We start from the raw sequence: 20,731 nt of genomic DNA, 5'->3' as shown, positions 1-20,731 counted from the left end.
ATAAACAAAATACAACAGTAAAAAAAAAAAATATATATATATATATATATATATATATATATATATAACATAAAAAACACACAATATGACATCATATAGCTGCAGTGTTGGAGGCATTGCTGCCAGATGTACGATAATAATTGTATGTGTACGATAATTCCCGTCCTCTGTACGATCAATAATGCAAAAATTCCCCAAATGTACCACAATCTCGTAATTTAGTAACAGTATTATAAGTTATAATTATCTGTATAGTAAAATGTTCTTCTTCGTCTGTGTGAACACAAGCTAGTTTTTTTACGCATCTGTTTTCACGTGACGTATTTTCGGCCAATCACAGAGATTCAGAGGTGGAGCTTGAACCATGTTTTCTTTTCCATGTGGCTAGATTTGTAGGCGGAGTCAAATACTTGTTTGTTGAAATGTGTGTGTGTGAGTGTTTTGATGGAAAATATAACTGTGATAATCCTGTAATATTCACTCTGATATTAAAGGAACAATCCGTAGACATAATAATCTGGAGTATATTAATCGTAGCAGGGCCTGGATCACGTTATGATCACAACAAACGATAAAAACATAACGATAAAAGATGAATGGGGAAAAAATACCAAAAAGTGAGGAGATCCTGAATTACATTTTTTAAAGCATCACATATTTAAAACACACAATATGACATCATATACATGCAGTGTTGGAGGCCGCGCTGCCAGTTGAACGATAATTGCTGTATTTAAACGATAAATTTCATCGTCTGTATGATCAATAATGACAAAATTCAAATAATGTACGATAATTTCATCATTTGTTCGGAGTTACAATTGTCAGTATGGTAAAATATTGATCTACGTCTGTGTGTACGCTTGTGGATGTATGATGATGTACGTGAATATGAACCATACGACTGATGATTCTTTCACGTGACTTTTTTTACCATCTAGCTGCTGTTAGCTTCTCCCACGTCCTCTGTGTGTTGCCAGGATTGTGTTTTGTTGTTTGTGTTGCTCTTTGTTCACTCGGGGATGTTTCTCTCACAGTGTTGTTTGTGCCAAATGGCTCAAAGGGTTCTGCAGTAGAAAATTAGCCGGCGAGCTAACACCGTCACATTTACAGACTAATTCAGATTAATGTGTGTTTTCCTTATAAATTAATCAATAGTACCTCAGTGTGAGGGATCAAACTTCTCGGGTTTATTTCCATCAGAGAAACTCATGAAAACACTGCAATAAAATAATCATGTTCCAAAGGTTATCACTTTATTGTACAGTTGTGTGTTAGTGTGGTGAACTGTTGCCTTACCAATGACTGTTTGGAGGCTGGTTCATCCTCTGTGGCTGACGACCCTGTATCAGAGTGTGTTAGACGTTATGTAATAGTATGAGCTAGCTAGCCGTGTCACATACCAGTGTCAAACCAGTTCGACACAGGTGTGTTCTCGTGGACACGCCTCGTCTCAGCTGCTTTTCCCCTGCGACGGTTTCCCTTCTTTTCTCTTTCACCTTTTTTGAACGACACAACGGCCTCACAAGTTGTGACTTTAGAGACTTTGTAGCCGTCTGAGTTTGTTTTTGTACTATTTCTATTCATCTTTGTATTATCTATAGACACAGAGAGGAGAAACGAAGAAAATTAAAATAGTCTGACGATGATCTTGATGTCAGTAATTAAGTTTCTATACTGCCCCCTTGTGGCCAAACTTTTAAAAACCCTTTAAAGTATGTTATAATGTTGCTGCGACCTATCTATCTATCTATCTATCTATCTATCTATCTATCTATCTATCTATCTATCTATCTAGTTAGAAGTACAGAAGATGTCTCTGTGCCGGCCTCTCTATACTGCCCTCATGTGGTCAAACTACAAACGACACCTGTATCGCTTATAATGTTACAATGAGACTAAAAACTGAAAATAATGTATAAATGTGTTTATTTTGGTTTATTAAACATTGAGTTTAACACTTTAACACCGATCACAGCTGTGACACTGGTACAGCTGTGTCTTTATAGGACATTCATATACTTTGTTTCTTTATATCTTTTTGTGCATCTGTATGTATTTAATTCTATGTAATTATCTAGAACTGACAATATATAAATATATATATTCATCTACATATCTCTCTATCGATCTATAACAATACGGTTGTTGGTTTGTAGAATCTGATCAAATATTTTCATTTCATTACTTCAAACAGTAACAAACAATAAAGTTGTCAGTGATGAGGTCACATATATATATATATTTGTTGTTATGACGCAGTCCCATGATAAAAACACGCAGGTTTCAACGATATGTATCATCACTGTATCAACTGGTCCATGTTAGTTGAAATTGTACCGCAGTTAGAATTCTCGAGTGTCTCGAGTTAGTTCGCTAAGTGAAAACGAGCCAGCTGCTGCTTTGATTTTCTTTTGAACAGTTTCAGGAAGCCCCGCTTGCGCAGGGCATCAAAAAATTGGTTGAAACTCTTATTGTTCCTCTCCACGGAAATCTTTAGTAAAAGGCGAAAGATTTATGCGATCTGAAGAGAAACAAGAGTGATCTGCCTTCCTGCTGGGATCTGGAGCCTCTAGTCTGGAGGCGACACCGCTTTAAGCTCTGGTTCCTTTTAAAAGATACGAAAATTTCACCCACACAACAAACGTTAAGGGACGTTAAGTTAAAGGAGCTCGTGCACGTGTATACGTGAATTCTGACGTGTTATATTGTTATAACCGCACTTTTATTCACGGTTTAGTTCTTTACGCTGCGGCGCAATGCATGATGGGATTGGATTTCCGCTGGATCTACATTTTTACAAAGTTGCTGCAGTGAAGTCGTGAACTTTAACAAATCCAACGTTCATCCAACGTCCAAACGTTTTATTTCACCGCGATGTTTATGAAATATGTTAATATACTTTTTGCTAAATAAAACGTGAGTTAAATGCACAGATGCCCTTCTGTAACACGCAGAACAGCGACCCCCTGTGGTGATAGTCACAGTACACTATGAAAAATCATTAGTAAAAATGATCTGTTTATAATAAATATGTATAAAGTACACTGTTCATATGTATTCATGCGTAATCTCATATATCAAAATTTCTACCTAAGCAGAAGTTTCATCAGACGGAGTCATTGTCAGTCATAGCTTCAATGAATCAGCAGGTGGCGCTGTTGGTTCATTCATCTCCTTTACTTTATATTTACTTCAATTATGTTGAAAGACAAAAATACAAATGAGAAAAAAAAATGAAAAAAACCCAAACCAGAACAAAATAAGTCACATTTACTCCCAGTGAAATAAAACCAACAAGAAGATCCAATGTTCCAAAAAGGAGAAATACACACAAAACATTTCTTGTGTCTTTCAATAAACTTTGTGACGATCCAAGAACAAACCACATCAGTCGCTTATCAAACACATGATCATCATATTGTGTGAATAGTATTCATTATTAGTGTGTCACGTGTTTTCATTTCTTCACTGCCCTTGTTCCATAATTCTACTAATTTGATTGTGACGTAAAGACATTTCCATTACTTTAATAAATGAGACTTTTATGAACTTTTAGGAAACTCAAAACTACAAGTTGTTTTATTCACTTTATCTCCGTCCTCAGTGTGTCAGTGTGGGTTTGGCTTCTCTGTCCCGGCGTCTGAGTCCGTTCTTTGATACAGTTTTATAATTTTACTGTCGTGCAATCGTTTCCAGGTTTTCATCTCCAGGAGGAAGTCGTGATTTATGTAGAAAACCACTTTTGATTTCACTCCTCTGTGTACGTAGTAGTTCGGGTACTTCTCGTGGTCCTCAGTTATAAATCCGTACGCGTCGACCTGAGAACAGGGAGAGTCAGGGGATAACCACACCAAGAATCAGAGCTCTCATTAAAAAAGGACGAGGTGAAATATGCTTATTCAGTTTGTCGTCGAGAGTTAGATGTAACTGATCTACCACTTAGTTTGAAAACAATTTATTCAGAAATCTTCACCTGGCAAAGACAAATGCACCTGAAAACACACATTTACTTTTTATACAGATCAAATAAACTATATTTTAATACATATTTAAAATATCTGTCGTCTCATCCAACTCTCAGCTAGAAAGCAAATGAGCACATTTCCCACAATGCCAAACCATTCCTTTCATAATTGATGAAATATGGAGTTAAAGTCTTTATTTTGTGGGGTTGTGTGTGTGTGTGTGTGTGTGTGTGTGTGTGTGTGTGTGTGTGTGTGTGTGTGTGTGTGTGTGTGTGTGTGTTTGTTCAGGTGCAGGCGTCTAGACCGGTTTAAATAATCTTCACTTACTGTGTCACAGGTCTGCAGAGCCAGGAAGAGCGTGAAGGCCCCATTGCTCGGTCTGTAAATGGCCCAGCTCGAACCGTTCAGGTTACTAGACTTTAGGAACCTGCGGTGTCCAATCAACATACACATACAATAGAAATATACGTAAAAATATGAAGCCTCTGAAGTTAAGACGTCTTAATTGACACAGAGAAATGACTTTACGCAGATGATACACGACTGTTTGTATTGCCCGTTTTACTTATGTGGTTGAGTAATGTTGGTTTATATTTTCAGTAAATGAGCTGGAAGATAAAAGATGATATTTATGGGCAGAATTCACACTCAAAGTCTGGCTGAACTTGTCAAGACATCAGGTTACAGATCTGGATGAGGTTTGAAATTCGTTAGTAAAGTTATTTGCTTTTCTAACAAGATCATCAAATTAAAAATCTTGGAAACATTATTGTTGCTGAGAAGATAAAGGAGGAATTTATTACCAGTCACTTAAATCACTGTTGCATTTTTACCTATATACCTAAAAATGATCTAAGGAAATGTTGCTCAAGCTTTTATTTTTTCCATTGAAATCATGTTTTGCTTTTGCTTTTATTGTTTTTAATGTTATAATTACTTAATACTAATATTTAATATAATGTTTTCGAAAAATGTGGCTCAACCTTTTATTTTTGCCATGTAAATTATTTATTGCTATTGATTTTATTGTTACATAAAGTTTTATTGTTATTTAACTCAATGCTATAACTGCAATAGTTTTTGTTTCTAATCAACAATAGTTTGAATCCTGATTTGTGAAACATTCTTGGGGCATCACCATAAACAGTAAGACGTTTGTGTGGGATTGGGCGAGAGGAGGTCGACCTGTTTCGCACGTATCTCAGGAAGTCCTGGTGTAGAACATAGAAGCGGCTGTCATTGAACTGCCCGGCGTAGTACGTCCTCGGTCTGGAGGGTAAAATACAAAAGTGTTTTCACGACAATCGAGGAATGAGTCTTGTTAGTCCTCGTCTGTGCAGTCAATACTTTCTGCTGGAGCTTGAAACTGGATTTCAACCTGTTGGTCTTTTTAATGCATCTAAACCAGACTGAAGATGTGAGTGAATGATTTTCATCAGCATCTGAAACGTGTCACTGGAGTCACTGATGACATCTCAACGATTTTGAGTGATTAGTTACTAATAATATGGTAAATGGACTATTTATGTTACCAGTCTGTTTGACCATTCAAAGTGCTTTACAGCATGAGTCACATATATAACAATAACAATCATTGGTTCCCATTTTCTTTGGGACATAAAGCCAGAAGGTGCCAGTGAAATAACAAAGTGAGTCGAGCCTCGTTTGGCAGCAATGGCCTCAAACAGGAGTGATTGTTTAGGTCACTTTAGTTTGTTTTCTGCTTTGTTCCTGCACAGGATGAGCTCTTGTGTTGGTATTATTTGAAAGTAAATATTCACCGCATGCCGTGGAATGTCTGAGCAGTGATCCTCTCCTCTTTGAGAAGAGCTTGGAGCCAAATGAAATCCCTCATCCCCTCAGGAATCAGCACATACTTTATGCCCTGACAAAAGGAGGAGGAGGACAGGTGTATGAGCAGAGGTATGTAAACTTCAGCGATATGTAAATATTAGACTGTTTGCATTACCTTGTCATTAGGAACAGATTTGTATCCGTAATCCTTTAAGAGATACACTGATGTACTGATTGAATAGCTCGTGTGAACGTACACCGACGTTTTGTTCCCTACGTCCTCCTCGTAGCCCTTGATGGCAGCGCCGTTCATCCTGCCGCACACACAGATGCAAACAGGCCTCGATGGTTGAACTTGCATTGGTTTAAAAATAAACCGACATTTAACATGAAGACGTCAATGTAACATTTTGTTTGGGGATATTCAACGATGCTTTTCAAGATTATCTTAAAGGTTTGCTTGAAATTACAATTACTGAAAAAATAGCTGAAGAGTTGGACAGATAAATAAAAAATACTTCGAAATCTTAGTATTTGTACAACCCTGCCTATTGCTTGTTTTTGACCAATTAACATTTAACTACAATGGCAGCTCCACCAAGGCTCAACAGTCCCATAATGAAACCACATATTGAATTCACGAGATGCCGATTTTTTACTGAACAGACACATAAATATATGTCCCCTAAACATGTCTGATTTCTTTCCTCAAGATCCATGAATTATTCTCAGGGAAACAGTTTAGTGCGCCACAGTGAAGAAGGATCTTCTGAGTTTGAACTGTTCAAGACAAAAACACGATACATGCCACGTGTTGACTAACGGACACAGTTGCCAGGTTTGTTCTCGCGCTCTTTCTTACCGAAAAACATAATCGTGAGAATCGATCTCTTTCCCCATTTTAGAGTCAGTGAGGATCCCGGAGTTTCCCACCACAGCACAGTGCACACAGCCGCCACTGTCTGGAAGTGGAAGGAGCAGAGGCTCTTTAGGCTTCGGGATCAACTTCATTGAGGTCATCACATCTGCAAAGCAAGAAAACACAAATGAATGAAGATGCCAATCTTCCCAGGTGTTTACTTAAAGTTGTGGTGGCGTAGATCAACAGTTTGTGGACATACTGTTTCTCAGGAAAACTGGTAGAGGCTTGGCTGCACGCCCATAACACACAAATCCAAATGTACATGTAGCTGGTACAGATGAATATGTGACTTCATGCCAACGTTAAACCCACTGATCGTCTCTACGTGACCTTGAAACGAAGGTGACCACTAAAACATTGCTAACTTTGCTTAACTTTAAAAAAAATAAAATGGGGCAGAGATGATGTTCAGATGCTGTGCTAGGGATTGTGTCAGGTTTTGGGCCACAATCGCATGACTTCATAGGGGAACTTCCCTCTAAATGTGTACGATTTTGTCAGCAGTTGCAAACGGAACCTTTCACTTCACCAAAATTCAGAGCATGTTCAATTAACGGTGCTCTTTTAGCCCATTCGTACCCAACTCTGATTGTTTGTCTGTCCGAACACAGCTTTACCATTTTGCTTCAAACTCGTGATATTTTTGGCCTCAGCAGGAAGCTATTTTCAGTGAAAAGGTTTTAAAAACTACCATACGTGACCTGCTGTGCACCAAAACAGGCGATAAACCCAATTAAACAGCAACATGGTGCATTTAGCTGCTAAAGAGCCAGATATTTTTCCCAGGAGTCGGTGGAGACCAAAGAAAGAGCAAACAAAGAGTGAATATTGAACTTAAAATGGCAAACAGAAAAAAACATGACTTGATTTTGACGATCCAACCGCATGGTCTAAAGCAGTGATCACCAACCCACTTAGAGCCCAAGATCACTTTTTAATTCCAAACATAAGACGAGATCTACCACCCTGATATCTTCCAAAAAACCCACTTCATATTTATTAGTTTGTGCAATTTGTGTTAAAGGCTGAATGTACGAGCATAAATATACACAAAGAAAGGTAGTTGTGCAACTTTTTCTATTCAATGCACAATATTCACATTAACATCAATTCATATTTCCAGCATCTGTTCAGTGCACAATATTTAGCTTCAGCTCAACAATATGTTCTGCAGAGGAGCTGCTACTGCAGCACAATGCATTTAACTTAGGCTTTGCCTGGATTATGGCTATAAAATAGGACTATTTCCTTGTATGAAAGTAGTCCCTTGTACTCAAATAAATATAAGTACTATACAGTATGAAGCCGTGCATCTTCCGCTCTTGCAAATATTTCACAACAAAATAAAACTTTTTAAACAAAAGAATGGATTCCATCAACAGAACCGCTGGAGTGTCCTGGTGTTTAGTTTAGTACATAAACCGACTTGTTTTCAAGGCAATGCAGTAGATAAACCAGCTGCTGCAACTGCATTTTACCATCTTGATAATATAGCCATAAAATAACTGTGCCACTGACTTCAGAGCAGGTTTTTATTGCTCAGAAATGCTAAAGCGTTGGGCTCAACTGCATTTTCTACGCATATTTTCTATTGAAGTGTTGTGGGCACTGGGCAGGTAAATGACAACTGCCTCAGTCTGAACCTGGAGAAGACACTGCTTGGTGGCAGGTGTATGATTTAGGATAAACAAAGACCTACCGTCGTATGTGTAATTCATGAAACCAAAGGGATTGTTGAAATGTGAGAGTCTGTTCCACTCGCTCATGTTGATGCTGTCTTTGTGCACAAACAGACGTATGTCGGGAAGGAAGGCCTTCTTGAAGCTCTCGTCCTCAGAGTTCCGCAAAGACGTGGCACAGGTCTGAGAATGCAGGATTAAATATTGAACAATTATCACAGAAAAGAAACACTTAGGAGTGATGTAGTGCACGTTTATCAGGCTACAACCAACAGAAATCCTTGTTTACTTACAGGATGTCATAGTGTGAGTGTGGGAAAAGCCAACAGAAAATCTATAAAAGTCACACGTTACATGACAGCCATGTTTTCCCGATCTCACAGTCGTACTGCTTCTGTTCTATCTTCTCACCGTGTGTCGGGCTGGTGCATCCTGGTTATAAACATCTTCAAAGTCCCACTGAGGAAGTTTGGTGAAGGATTTTTTGGAGAGCACAGGGATGGGAGTCTCAGCCTCGGCCCCCTGTGCCGAGGTTTTCCTCCGACCAGTTTGGACCTTTGTCAGCGCACCAGCACTTTTTCCTTGTGTTGTGTTAATAAACAAAGCCGGCGGTAGAGCGATGGCTCCTCTTTTATCCAACAAGTAACTGTCAGACAACCTGTGTTTTCCTGGGTAAGCAGCCCAGCTGGTAAAAGAGCAACAGGCGCATCAAGAATACGACACAACAGCATCAGACACTTTAAGTGACATTAAATAAAAAAACTGTACCTGGAAATTTGCTTTGACAAATTCGATTCACAAGAAATCACATTAAAAAAGTATTTTTTTTTAGAACTTATTTGTTCTAAGCGCTTTTCAAAACGTAAATATGAGTTACCTGATGCTGTCCAACAAATGTCCCCATGATAAAATGACCAGCATGGTGCTGAGTGAGATGACCAACAGAAAAGACAAAGTCCTGAAGGCTTGGACGGCCATGTGGACGCTTCGCTGTTCATCAAGATACTGACACGAGTGTTTGCTTCCCCTCCTCAACTTTGTGTTCAGGAGGAAAAGCCTCGGCGATATCTGACACAAACCAGGGTGACTGGGCAGGGCTACTAGATTCTCCTGATACAGAGATACAACAACTGAGGGAACCAACGGACTCAATCACACACAGTCACATTAGTACATAATCATAATGTGGTTTATTACACAGCAGAGTGAAAGATATGCAGGGATTAAAACATGTTACACATATAAATGAAGATTTCTTAAAAAAAAAAAGTTTTGTAAATAAATTAACATGTTTAATTATGATATAAAACTAACAGTCATGTTTTCCTTTTACAAATCGGTAACTAGAAAAAGAATCTCAGCTGCCACTGTCTGGAAGTGGAAGGAGCAGAGGCTCTTTAGGCTTCGGGATCAACTTCATTGAGGTCATCACATCTGCAAAGCAAGAAAACACAAATGAATGAAGATGCCAATCTTCCCAGGTGTTTACTTAAAGTTGTGGTGGCATAGATCAACAGTTTGTGGACATACTGTTTCTCAGGAAAACTGGTAGAGGCTTGGTTGCACGCCCATAACACACAAATCCAAATGTACACGTAGCTGGTACAGATGAATATGTGACTTCATGCCAACGTTAAACCCACTGATCGTCTCTACGTGACCTTGAAACGAAGGTGACCACTAAAACATTGCTAACTTTGCTTAACTTTAGTAAAAAATAAAATGGGGCAGAGATGATGTTCAGATGCTGTGCTAGGGATTGTGTCAGGTTTTGGGCCACAATCGCATGACTTCATAGGGGAACTTCCCTCTAAATGTGTACGATTTTGTCAGCAGTTGCAAACGGAACCTTTCACTTCAACAAAATTCAGAGCATGTTCAATTAACGGTGCTCTTTTAGCCCATTCGTACCCAACTCTGATTGTTTGTCTGTCCGAACACAGCTTTACCATTTTGCTTCAAACTCGTGATATTTTTGGCCTCAGCAGGAAGCTATTTTCAGTGAAAAGGTTTTAAAAACTACCATACGTGACCTGCTGTGCACCAAAACAGGCGATAAACCCAATTAAACAGCAACATGGTGCATTTAGCTGCTAAAGAGCCAGATATTTTTCCCAGGAGTCGGTGGAGACCAAAGAAAGAGCAAACAAAGAGTGAATATTGAACTTAAAATGGCAAACAGAAAAAAACATGACTTGATTTTGACGATCCAACCGCATGGTCTAAAGCAGTGATCACCAACCCACTTAGAGCCCAAGATCACTTTTTAATTCCAAACATAAGACGAGATCTACCACCCTGATATCTTCCAAAAAACCCACTTCATATTTATTAGTTTGTGCAATTTGTGTTAAAGGCTGAATGTACGAGCATAAATATACACAAAGAAAGGTAGTTGTGCAACTTTTTCGGTGGCTCCTCTTTTATCCAACAAGTAACTGTCAGACAACCTGTGTTTTCCTGGGTAAGCAGCCCAGCTGGTAAAAGAGCAACAGACGCATCAAGAATACGACACAACAGCATCAGACACTTTAAGTGACATTAAATAAAAAAACTGTACCTGGAAATTTGCTTTGACAAATTCGATTCACAAGAAACCACAATAAAACTTTTTTTTTCCCTAACTTATTTGTTCTAAGCGCTTTTCAAAACGTAAATATGAGTTACCTGATGCTGTCCAACAAATGTCCCCATGATAAAATGACCAGCATGGTGCTGAGTGAGATGACCAACAGAAAAGACAAAGTCCTGAAGGCTTGGACGGCCATGTGGACGCTTCGCTGTTCATCAAGATACTGACACGAGTGTTTGCTTCCCCTCCTCAACTTTGTGTTCAGGAGGAAAAGCCTCGGCGATATCTGACACAAACCAGGGTGACTGGGCAGGGCTACTAGATTCTCCTGATACAGAGATACAACAACTGAGGGAACCAACGGACTCAATCACACACAGTCACATTAGTACATAATCATAATGTGGTTTATTACACAGCAGAGTGAAAGATATGCAGGGATTAAAACATGTTACACATATAAATGAAGATTTCTTAAAAAAAAAAAAGTTTTGTAAATAAATTAACATGTTTAATTATGATATAAAACTAACAGTCATGTTTTCCTTTTACAAATCGGTAACTAGAAAAAAAATCTCTTTGTTTCCTTTGGTCTTCCTTTCATGTGGTCTGTAGTTTCAATGACATGAAGTAAACAAACAAACAGCGCGAGAAAACCCCAAAAAACAGAAAGTCATTAAAACACAAATGAGAGTATCTGTTTGGTACAGATGTGCTGAATACTGAGACCAGGCTGATGGAAGTATTTGGTTGCACAGGACCGGTCCGTCAGTGGCGCTCACAGACGCGAGGAGTCAGACAGGAGTGTCAGATGGAGTAGAGTCTGAGCTGGTCATCCATGTCTCCCTCCGACACCTCCCCAAACGTCTCCTTGTTCTCCTTCAGCAGATGGAAGATGGCGGCCAGCTGCTCCCGCTGCACCCTGGGAAAACACATATACAAAAGAAATAGTGATGAATAAAAAAAAAAAAAACTGCACAACGTTGATCAATTGTACATTCGACAATGTTCACATGGTAAAATGAATTACTGACAAACAGCCCCGAAAAACGCCAATCAAACGGTGGATCCATAAACTGTACATGAAGATGGACGACATGGCAGCTCCCCATAAGTGAAGCCAAATCGTCGCGATGCCCCCCTAGTGGCTGGCTGCAGTATAGCTCATATACCTTAATAAAGTTAATAATTCACATCTGAGCAGAAAAACAAAGACAAGATGAGCCTGACGCAGGTGAATTCTGCTGTTCTGTGTTTAATAAGTAACGTCTGATCATTTCTCCTTTTACAGCCACATTAAATCAGATGTATATCAGGTCCTGTGTGAGTGCTGCTATCAGGAAAATCCTCTCACAGAGCTCCAGACACATTTGAACAGAGATTCAACCTCAGTGCATAAACCTTCCGATTCCCCTTCACCTTCACAGGTCCCTGTGTTTGTGCCACAACGACTCCTCCCTGTGGCTGGACAGGGGATTAACTAACACCTAATCTGTCGGAGGTGACGGCCGCAGACCCAATCGACACCTGCAGCGACACTCGAGAAGCACACGTCTAATGTGGAATAACGGGGCAGCGGGGGGTGGAGAAGTGGGATCGGGTAAACAGCACCGCACAGTCACATCAGTCGCTTCGTGGCCACTTGAGGATAAAGAGCTGATGAGGAGGCCTGATGCAAATTGGCCTGAAAAACAGCTTTGATGTGGTTTTCACACAATGGCCAGAAAGTGACTCCCTTGGGACAAACGGGTGAGAGTAACTCATACTTTACCGCGGATCTGCTCCTTTTTCAGACTTACAGACAGTTAAAGTCAGTGTGGGAGTGTATCCTGCAATGATAAGAGCAGGATATAGAGCAGATGCATGACAGAGAACGTTAAATTAACTTGGTTTGAATTCCTCCTCTTTTGCTTTTTTTATTTTCTGAACCCGCTTCGAGCCTGGCGTCATTCCTCCTTCGCCTAATGCCTGGCAGAGACTCAATCTCTCCTTACTCAGTCTAGCCTAAAGCCGAGAGGTGATACAGCAGCCAAACGTGGACGGCTCGCACCGAAAAGCCAGCAGCACACAAACACCCGTGAAGTGTGGGGAAGGTTAGAGGGAGGGAGACGAGGCGTCAACACTGGACAGACCACACAACAGACGTGTGGAAACCAGGAAACTTGTACAAATTGGTGAAAAAGAACGAAAATGTTCGATTTTCTATAAATCCTTGTTACGGAATCTTTTGCAAAAGCGTGTTTTTCTGTTTTGCAGGGTTTTGTGAGAACATGGGAGGATATTGAGCAAATTGGGAAACTCACTAACCACAAGTGAAGGTGTCCAACTGACTGATATTTATATGATCTGTCTTTCCAGGGTTAATAATAATAAAGAAATTCTATAGCACTTGTCTAAACAAGATCACAAAGAACTTTACAAAATACATGGGACTAAAACAACACAGAAACAAAACAAGAACAAAATTAAATAAAATATAATAATAACAAATAGCAAGGCTTTGCAAGGCTAATGTCATCCGGTCAGGAGTTCCCGAGCCTCGGGGTCCTGATGGAAAACGCCCGGCCACCTTTAGTTACTAGCCTTCACTTATGGTGCGTTCCTTTACACCTCGGAGCTCGGGCCTCAGAATGGCGTCACATCTGAATAACCCGAGTTGACAGCACTCCAGTTGCACATTTGGTCGGAAGTCGCAGAACACGATGGTCACATTTTGACCGTTTGGAACAATGTTTTACCTTTTACCATCTTTAGCAAAAACCAGTTCATAATAACGCAGTACGCTGCGTTTCACTCATACTAACATCGTAGTACCAAGTCCACGGGCAGTAATTGGTGACGACAAGTGCGACAAACGTGACAGAAAACGGTAAAAACTACTACTTTCACTGTTGATACACGGAGCAGCCATCTTGAATTTCGAAGTCGGGGGTTTTGAGGTTCCTCCGAATTGTTCCAGTTGCAACTTCCGACTCAGGGGTCGGTAATTCCGAACTCCGGGGTATAATGGAATGCTGCATTAGGAGCTACTAGTCAGTGTTGGTTGGAAGATCTTACAGCTTCAAACAAAGGAAGTTAGAAGCTCCGTAATAAAACTGTTGGCCCGTCAGTTCCCAGCTTTAAAAGTTATTGAAAGAATCTTAAAATCAAAAAAATGAACTGGCTGCCAATGAAGGGAGATGAGTGCTAGGCTTGGTGTTGGTTAAAATGAGTTACATGCGTCTTCCTGAAGAATTAAAGAGCTACTGAGTTATTTTTATTCTTAAACTCTTAAGTTGTCTCCATGTCTGTAGTGTTTACTGACCTCTGCTCCTCCTCCAGCTCGTCTGTTGACATCATCATTTGCAAGTGGTGGGATCTCGACTTCCCGGGGATGTACTTCAAGGAATCGTTTGACTCCATCTTGTCTGATAAAACAGAATTAACACACGGATTAAAAATCAACACAAAATGTATATCACAAATATGAATGAATAACTCTTTCAAAGTGGGTGAACGTGCTCACCGTTGGTTCCCGGGCTCTCTGTGGCTCCCTCGGTCTGGGGGTAAGAGAAAGCACACTTTAGGAGCTCCTTCTCAGAGAGCCCGATGAATGACCTACGACCCCACGAGGCCTCGGAGGACGAGTCTACGTCTAAGCTCGTGTTCCTAGAATCGGGCCTGGGGGTGGACAGGCTGGATCTGGTGGAGGAGGAGTGTTCGGCCGGTTCCAGCTCTTCAACGAGAAGCTGAGGATGAGCCTGCTCCTGTCAGAGAATTAAAGGGTCAGACGAGGGTCATCACACCATCATTCTGCACAGGTCGTCCCCCAAATAATGCAAACCTGTGTTACCTCTCAGGTACCGGTGCGTGTGCGTCCTCGCAGGCCGGCTGGGTTAGAAGCTGCTGTACAGATATTTAGCTCCAAACAAATCACTTTGCATCGTTCCCTGACGTCTATCCCTGTCTTAGGTGATATAATATCCCTTTTCAAAATAAAATACTAGTCCTACTAATAAATGGAGAAACGCTGTCTTTCTGTCTCTCTATGCTTTTGATTTTCATACACTCATCTGATAAATGTCTAACTAGGCGGGTGTATTGCTGAGGGCCAGAGGAAGAGCAGTGTGGACTATGAGCGGTCGTTTGAAAATGGGCAGTTACTTAGTTTGTCCCAATTTAGACCAAAAACACAACAGAAGATATGTCATCTACTAGAAATGTATAAAACTTCTGTATTCATTATTACATAATTATAACTTTGAATGCAGAACTTGTGTAAATTGATGAATTAAATATCCTTTAATGATTTTATTGCTACTTTTTCTGAAAACGTCCTCCACCGCTGCTTAAGTTCAATTCTCATGTTCTAGCACTTCACTCAAATATTTAAGCATTTTCATATCAGATTATTTCCATTTTTCCTCAAAATATTGAAGTTTTTACTCCATTATATGTATCATACGGATGCAAATGTATTTTTTATCTTAATGAAACTACCATGATATGAAGGTTTCTGTTTTTTCTTCAAAACCCTTACATTTTTCAATATAATATAAAAATATTACACCCACTTGTTTTCTTTCCTCTCTTGCCCCCTCTTTTATGTTAATAGTAAAATTACATTAAACTGCAGTTAATTCACATTTTAATGCACTGATATTACTTTGTTATGGAATCTTTTTCTACATTGCTCATGGTTTTCTTTTTACTCCAATTTATAATGTTAGTGTAAAAACCTTTTTTCCCCCCTAATTAAATGTAATATAAGAATATTAAACCCACTTTTTCCAACTCTTCTTTCATGTTAATAGTTTTACTTATTTTTTTTACTCTCAGTTAATTCAAATTTCAATGCAGCGATCTTGACTTGTTAGGGAGTCTTTTTTCCATTATAGACTTTCTTCCATTATATTTTCATGGAGGGAGGATTTGTTTTTATTCTCTAATTTAACAGTTAATAAATTCCATTAAACACAACACATGTTCTCTTTCTGTTCTGCCTCCTCTCTCGTCTCAACACTAGGATTTCATTCCAGCTGAGTTGAAGTATTGTTTCAGTATTTGTACACATGATACTCTGATCTGTGTGTGTGTGTGTCTGTGGACGTGTTGCACCTGCAGTTTAGCACACAGCGGCTGAGTGTGAGTCAGATTAGCGGAGATTTGTGTAACGAACCAGTTTAGCAGAAGCAACTGGTCAGATTATGGGACACTTACTGACTCCACACATTTCACCACGTCCCAGTGGTCGTGCGAGCTGCCGCTGATCTCGCACCAGTCCTCCTCCGCCTTCTTCTGCTTCTTCTTCTCCGGTGCGTGGCCGTTCTGCTTCGGCCCCGGTGGCTCCGATCCCCCGGTAGCTCCTTCACCCCGGTGCCCGAAATAACCCCGGGCGTTAACGAAGTCCGAGACGGGCGAGGAGCCGCCGAACAGCGACGTCCCCACCACGACGGCGAGGAGCGTGAAGATAATGGCGGACAGGAGAAAAGTTATGTCCATGGCTGCGGGGCTCGGTGGATGTTTCCCTCTGGACCGGTCACTCAGCCATCTTCACCGTAATCCCCATCAGACAACAAGCGGCGAGCGGGCGGCGTCTGCGGGACGAGGTTCAATCTCCTGCCCGAGCTGGACGTCACATCCTCCGGGTCCGCCCCCACCCGCCGGGGCCCTGGCAGTGAGATCCCCGGACTCAGGGTCAGGTGGGCCGGCACGGCGCGCTGCAACGTGCTCGGCCCTCTGCTTTCTCCCCGGTAATCCCATCAGCGGCGGGTGTAGGCACCGACACAACCCGGGGGATTAACACGGTTGGTGTCATGACCCGTGTGGCGTGAGAGGAGGCCGAGAATACCAGGGTTTACCGGCCGAGCAGGAGGTGCTGTCACCTGAGGACTCACCTCGGCCCCGGTCCGCCCCTGCGCTGCAAAACCACCATGTTTCAATACAGTTAAACTAATTAAACTACATCATGAACACATTCCTACACAGAGGTGCATTACGTTCACTTGAGAAAAACTAAAATCCGCTATTTAAGTGGTGAATTCAGAAAAACAGCAGATTTTTCTATAAGGAAAATGATATCCTTATATGATTAATGAGATACTTAAATCGATAATTCTGAAAAACTGCAACAACAAAAAAAAAACTCAAATGAATACAAAGCTCTTCCGTACATTACCGATATTTGTAACGGTACCTGTTTGACGGAGAACCTTCCCCGAGCCCCGGCAACTGTTCAAACGTAGCTTAAACTTTGCGATTTTAACACTTTATAACTAAATAGAGTTAAAACCACACTAACTAGTTGTTACACGTCAATTAATACTAAATATCCACCTCCAACCAATACCTGCTGCCAGGTGTAACTACCTGTGTAGCTGCAACTGCAATGGCAAAGCTAATGCTAGCTTGCTACTGTAAGAGCGAAGATACTGTGTTCGACATATCTGCGCTGAAATTTGAAATATATTGTTAACTGATGTCAAGCTAAACAAATAATATATTCAGAATCTGGCAAGTTATGTCGATGACACTTCAATGAATGAGTTTGTAGCCTTTAGCTTGGTTAGCATACAGAAAAAGGAATAGGCCTTCCTAGGGACTTTCGGAAGTACTACTTCAATTCAATTCATTACCATAAACGTTTTGCTGTTGTTTCTAAATTGTGCTACAGCTATTTCCTAGAAACATTTATACAATACAGAAGGCTAACTGCCCAATTCACGCAATTCTTCAAACACATCAAGCTACTAATCACTACTTAGAAATGAGCTTTTAAAGATGGTGCTGGGAAGCGTCGATGTGTGTAGCTCGTGGCATTTAACTGTCAGCACCCCCCCCCCTTCTTGTAGTAGAGGCCTAAAAGAACATCCCAGGTTTGTTAATTTTGTTGTGTTGAATAAAAATAAGTTCCAAAATAAAAATATGACAAATGCTACTTAATACTCTCCTTGACATCTACTTTGTTAAGTCAAAATGTAAATGTAGCTTCTTTAAAGTCAGTCTCTATAACTTAGAACATAATGGGAACACCATTACATTTGTAGTGTACGTGTTCCGTCTGTCAGTTCATTCAGGCGACCACAGGATAACTCAATGAACTGCCAGAGTTGAGGAGGACTATACCACATTATGATGTACACAAAGTGCAGAAAAGCATAAGATGGACACAATATTCACACTGGAAACGTATTTACGACAAAAAAAATGTTTATTAGCATTCACCTGAAGCAATAACAAGACGTGTGAAAGGTTCACAGAGGAATGCAAAACACAAATTATTCATTGAGCAGTTTGAACTGAATTTTAAACCCTTCAATAGGAGTCACACTGGACCCAAATTCAAAAAGCGAGCACTGCTATTTTTTTAACAGTGGGTAAACCACAGAGGGAGGGGAGGGGAGGGGAGGAAAGGAGGGAGGATAAAGAGAAAAAGGAAGGAGAGAATCTGTACAGCACATGGAGGGAAGGAGAAGTCACAAGACAGGAGAGGATGGATGATCTGCCACACCTGTGATCTTACAAACCGGCAAACGGCAGCGGAGGGTCGAGCCCCGGAACAGCGCCGGGCACTCAGCACCGCAACACGCCACACCATGTCACCACCGCACTGCACCGCATCTTAACAGCTAACCAGCATTACTCAACTGCTACACAACTGCGCCTAGTGCACAAAAGATACACAAGAAAGAGGGTTAGAGTCATAGGAAATACTTTAACCAGACAGAAAAAAAAAAAAAAGATTTGACAGAAAAGAAAATGCTCTACTGCCGGATTAGCAAGTCACAAATTGAGTGGCACTGCAAAATTTTAAGTTTTGTTTTTGTCACTGAGTGAAAAGTATGTCACTGAGTGCACAATAAGCCATTTCCCCCCAAAAAGAATAGGTTAACATCCAACATAAACATTTTCTACATCAACTCCATATCCATCTGGAAAGAATGCTAAACAAGGGGTTGCATTAAAAGAGATATACTTAAAGTAAAATGAATTTATTTGACAGGTACAAATTCAACCAAAATTAAAAGAAAAAACCCAATTTGTTGGGGAGGGGGCACCGTACATTTCCCTGTCAATGTGCTCAACTTTACAAAGGACAACAAAGTTACAGAATTTAAGTAAATTATGTCAAATTAAACATTTAAAACATTTTTAGACCAAGCTCCAATAACCTTTCAGTCTGCATTCAGTGGTAATAATGGAGTCCCCTTGCTCAATGTGAGACTCTTCCTGACGTCCTCGGCAAAGGCTCGGTCATCTCAGTTCTGCAAGGAAAGAAAAAAACACAGTTGACAAAAGCAAAACAAAAAGAAAGTCTCAACTCCTGCAGCTGATATTTAAACAGTACTGGTCTGATCTTCTTCCCACTGACACTAACATTTATCAATCTTTTTTTTGTTGTTGTTGTTGTTGGGTGAATCCAATATACCTAACATTTGTAGTAAATCTTCACATTTGTTTACACACCTTAACTTGGACCCCACACTCCCCAAAAAAGTAGTTGTAACAAGTGTCTTGCACTCGGGCATATTTGAAAAACAAACCTCTGGGTCCGTTCCCTTTGTGAGAAGCGGAGGAAACCACAGGCACGGACGGGAACAGTGCTCAGCGCATCTGCCTGTGATCCCCGTGAACGTACCTCACCACACCACCTCATACACCAACTGACAGCCCGAACCACCGCCATGACGACCTGCTCCATAGCAACCACCGCTGCCTTGGTGACCTGCTCCTTAGCAACTGCCATCGCTCTCAGCAACAGGCAGGTCACATGGGCGGGTCACACACTAACTGCTCTCACACTGCCACACCCCCATCTCCTCCTCCTCCTCCTCTCTTTGCAAACAGGACTCCGCAGCTTGGAGGAAAGAATTCCACATTTAGGTGAACGTTTTTTGAGTGAAGCAGCCCCATGTCCCAACCCCCCCCCACACTCACATTAACCCAATTTGAAAAATGTGCTTGTCAATTAACATTTAGCCAAATCTCCCGGTGTGTGCTTTAGCTTGACTGAACATACAAGCAAAGTAAAGCACACACACAGCACATTGTCATCAGCCCAAATCGGACTATCTAAAAACATGAAGGGTTCTGCAGACCTCGATGCTTGTGTGCAAATGACTGTAATGTAGCATCAAGACTGCAGAAAACCAGTGATGAGTAACTACAATCTGACCATAACAAGTAACAATCATCAATCCACCCTTCCCCCTGAATACCGTTATATTGCGTCCATGTTGGGGTCAAGGCTCAGCTTCGTTGTCCTCTGGTGATTTAGGCCTACTCTTGGATTTGGACCTGGACCTGGATTTGGACCCCCTGTTGGAGGGTGGGGTTCGACTCCTTGACTTGGATCTGGAGCGGGAGCGAGACCTGGAGGGGGACTTTGACTTGCTCCTCCTCGGGGTTCTGGACTTGGACTTGGACCTCGACCTGGATCTGGAGTAGGAGCGGGACCTGGAGCGGCTGTAGTGATGGCGGCTCCTGGATCGGGAACGGCTCCTGCTCCTGGAGCGGCTGCGGCTACGTCTGCGGCGCCGGGGGCTGTCGGAACGTCTGTGGTTACAGAGAGAAACTTGTCAGTGATGCAGGAGCAAAATGGAAACTAAAAACAAAATGGTGGCACCAGAACTATTACCTCATCTAACAGCTGTTCAGACCAAACTAAGCTGCTCTAACGGAGTTAATAGATTAGTCCATCAACAAAACACTTTGAAGTTGATTAATCGTGCATTTAAAACGCATTTGTAAGAAAGTAAAAAGACGTGACCTTGTTAAAGCTCCTCAGGTGTGAACACTATAGTGCACACCTTACATA

General features: G+C 41.0%; 3 protein-coding genes and 1 non-coding gene across 12 annotated transcripts in view; all 4 read right to left on the bottom strand.

The window, feature by feature from the left end:
* Positions 1-2,430: 2,430 nt before the first annotated feature.
* On the bottom strand, positions 2,431-2,544 carry LOC118101142. The gene has a single exon (XR_004694509.1). It is a non-coding gene; the product is annotated as a U5 spliceosomal RNA (small nuclear RNA).
* Positions 2,545-3,256: 712 nt separating this feature from the next.
* On the bottom strand, positions 3,257-9,682 carry LOC118100428 (alpha-N-acetylgalactosaminide alpha-2,6-sialyltransferase 1). Its single transcript, XM_035145514.2, has 9 exons — positions 9,241-9,682; positions 8,775-9,048; positions 8,384-8,546; positions 6,625-6,787; positions 5,938-6,076; positions 5,750-5,853; positions 5,154-5,237; positions 4,296-4,395; positions 3,257-3,821 (listed from the first exon to the last, which is right to left on the bottom strand). Exons 1-9 carry the CDS (start codon positions 9,339-9,341, stop codon positions 3,612-3,614), a joined length of 1,338 nt encoding a protein of 445 aa, XP_035001405.2. The 5' UTR covers positions 9,342-9,682; the 3' UTR covers positions 3,257-3,611.
* Positions 9,683-11,324: 1,642 nt separating this feature from the next.
* Positions 11,325-16,813, bottom strand: LOC118100430 (matrix-remodeling-associated protein 7). 3 transcript variants are annotated; one of them, XM_035145516.2, is made up of 5 exons: positions 16,135-16,813; positions 14,441-14,681; positions 14,240-14,342; positions 12,707-12,764; positions 11,325-11,857 (listed from the first exon to the last, which is right to left on the bottom strand). In XM_035145516.2, the coding sequence occupies exons 1-4, from the start codon at positions 16,414-16,416 to the stop codon at positions 12,731-12,733; spliced, it is 660 nt and encodes a 219-aa protein (XP_035001407.2). In that variant the 5' UTR covers positions 16,417-16,813; the 3' UTR covers positions 11,325-11,857; positions 12,707-12,730. The 3 variants fall into 3 exon arrangements, with proteins under 3 accessions (XP_035001407.2, XP_035001406.2, XP_035001408.2); XM_035145515.2 differs by lacking the exon at positions 12,707-12,764 and having other exon boundaries at positions 16,135-16,802; XM_035145517.2 differs by lacking the exon at positions 12,707-12,764 and having other exon boundaries at positions 14,441-14,474; positions 16,135-16,784.
* A 1,292-nt stretch (positions 16,814-18,105) lies between these two features.
* srsf2a (serine and arginine rich splicing factor 2a) overlaps positions 18,106-20,731 on the bottom strand; it is a 3,550-nt gene continuing 924 nt past the window's right edge. Inside the window, exons 2-4 of one of the 7 annotated variants that reach the window (XR_004694437.2) lie at positions 19,553-20,469; positions 19,086-19,178; positions 18,106-18,577 (exon numbers count right to left, since the gene is read on the bottom strand). Coding sequence is in view for 3 of the 7 variants with exons in the window: in XM_035145520.2 (XP_035001411.1) it covers positions 20,157-20,469 (313 nt within the window). In the remaining 4 variants the exon portion in view is untranslated. Of the gene's footprint in view, positions 20,470-20,731 lie in introns of all 7 variants that reach the window. The other 6 variants (XR_004694438.2, XR_004694436.2, XR_004694435.2 and 3 more) reach the window with 6 other exon arrangements.

This window comes from Hippoglossus stenolepis, chromosome 21, assembly GCF_022539355.2.
Source record: "Hippoglossus stenolepis isolate QCI-W04-F060 chromosome 21, HSTE1.2, whole genome shotgun sequence".
NCBI lineage: Eukaryota > Metazoa > Chordata > Actinopteri > Pleuronectiformes > Pleuronectidae > Hippoglossus > Hippoglossus stenolepis.
This window is presented reverse-complemented; position numbering and strand designations above follow the sequence as displayed.

Bases quoted from the DNA above. Each gene is read 5' to 3' on its own strand.
- LOC118100430 (XM_035145515.2), bottom strand. From the start codon at position 16,416: ATGGACATAACTTTTCTCCTGTCCGCCATTATCTTCACGCTCCTCGCC. The intron at 14,343-14,440 runs GTGAGCACGTTC...CTGTTTTATCAG, and splicing joins AGAGAGCCCGGGAACCAACG to ACAAGATGGAGTCAAACGAT. The intron at 11,858-14,239 runs GTCAGTAAACAC...GTGTTTTCCCAG, and splicing joins GAGCTGGAGGAGGAGCAGAG to GGTGCAGCGGGAGCAGCTGG.
- LOC118100428 (XM_035145514.2), bottom strand. From the start codon at position 9,341: ATGGCCGTCCAAGCCTTCAGGACTTTGTCTTTTCTGTTGGTCATCTCA. The intron at 6,788-8,383 runs GTAGGTCTTTGT...CTTGCTTTGCAG, and splicing joins CATGAATTACACATACGACG to ATGTGATGACCTCAATGAAG. The intron at 5,238-5,749 runs GTGAATATTTAC...TTTACCCTCCAG, and splicing joins CAGACATTCCACGGCATGCG to ACCGAGGACGTACTACGCCG.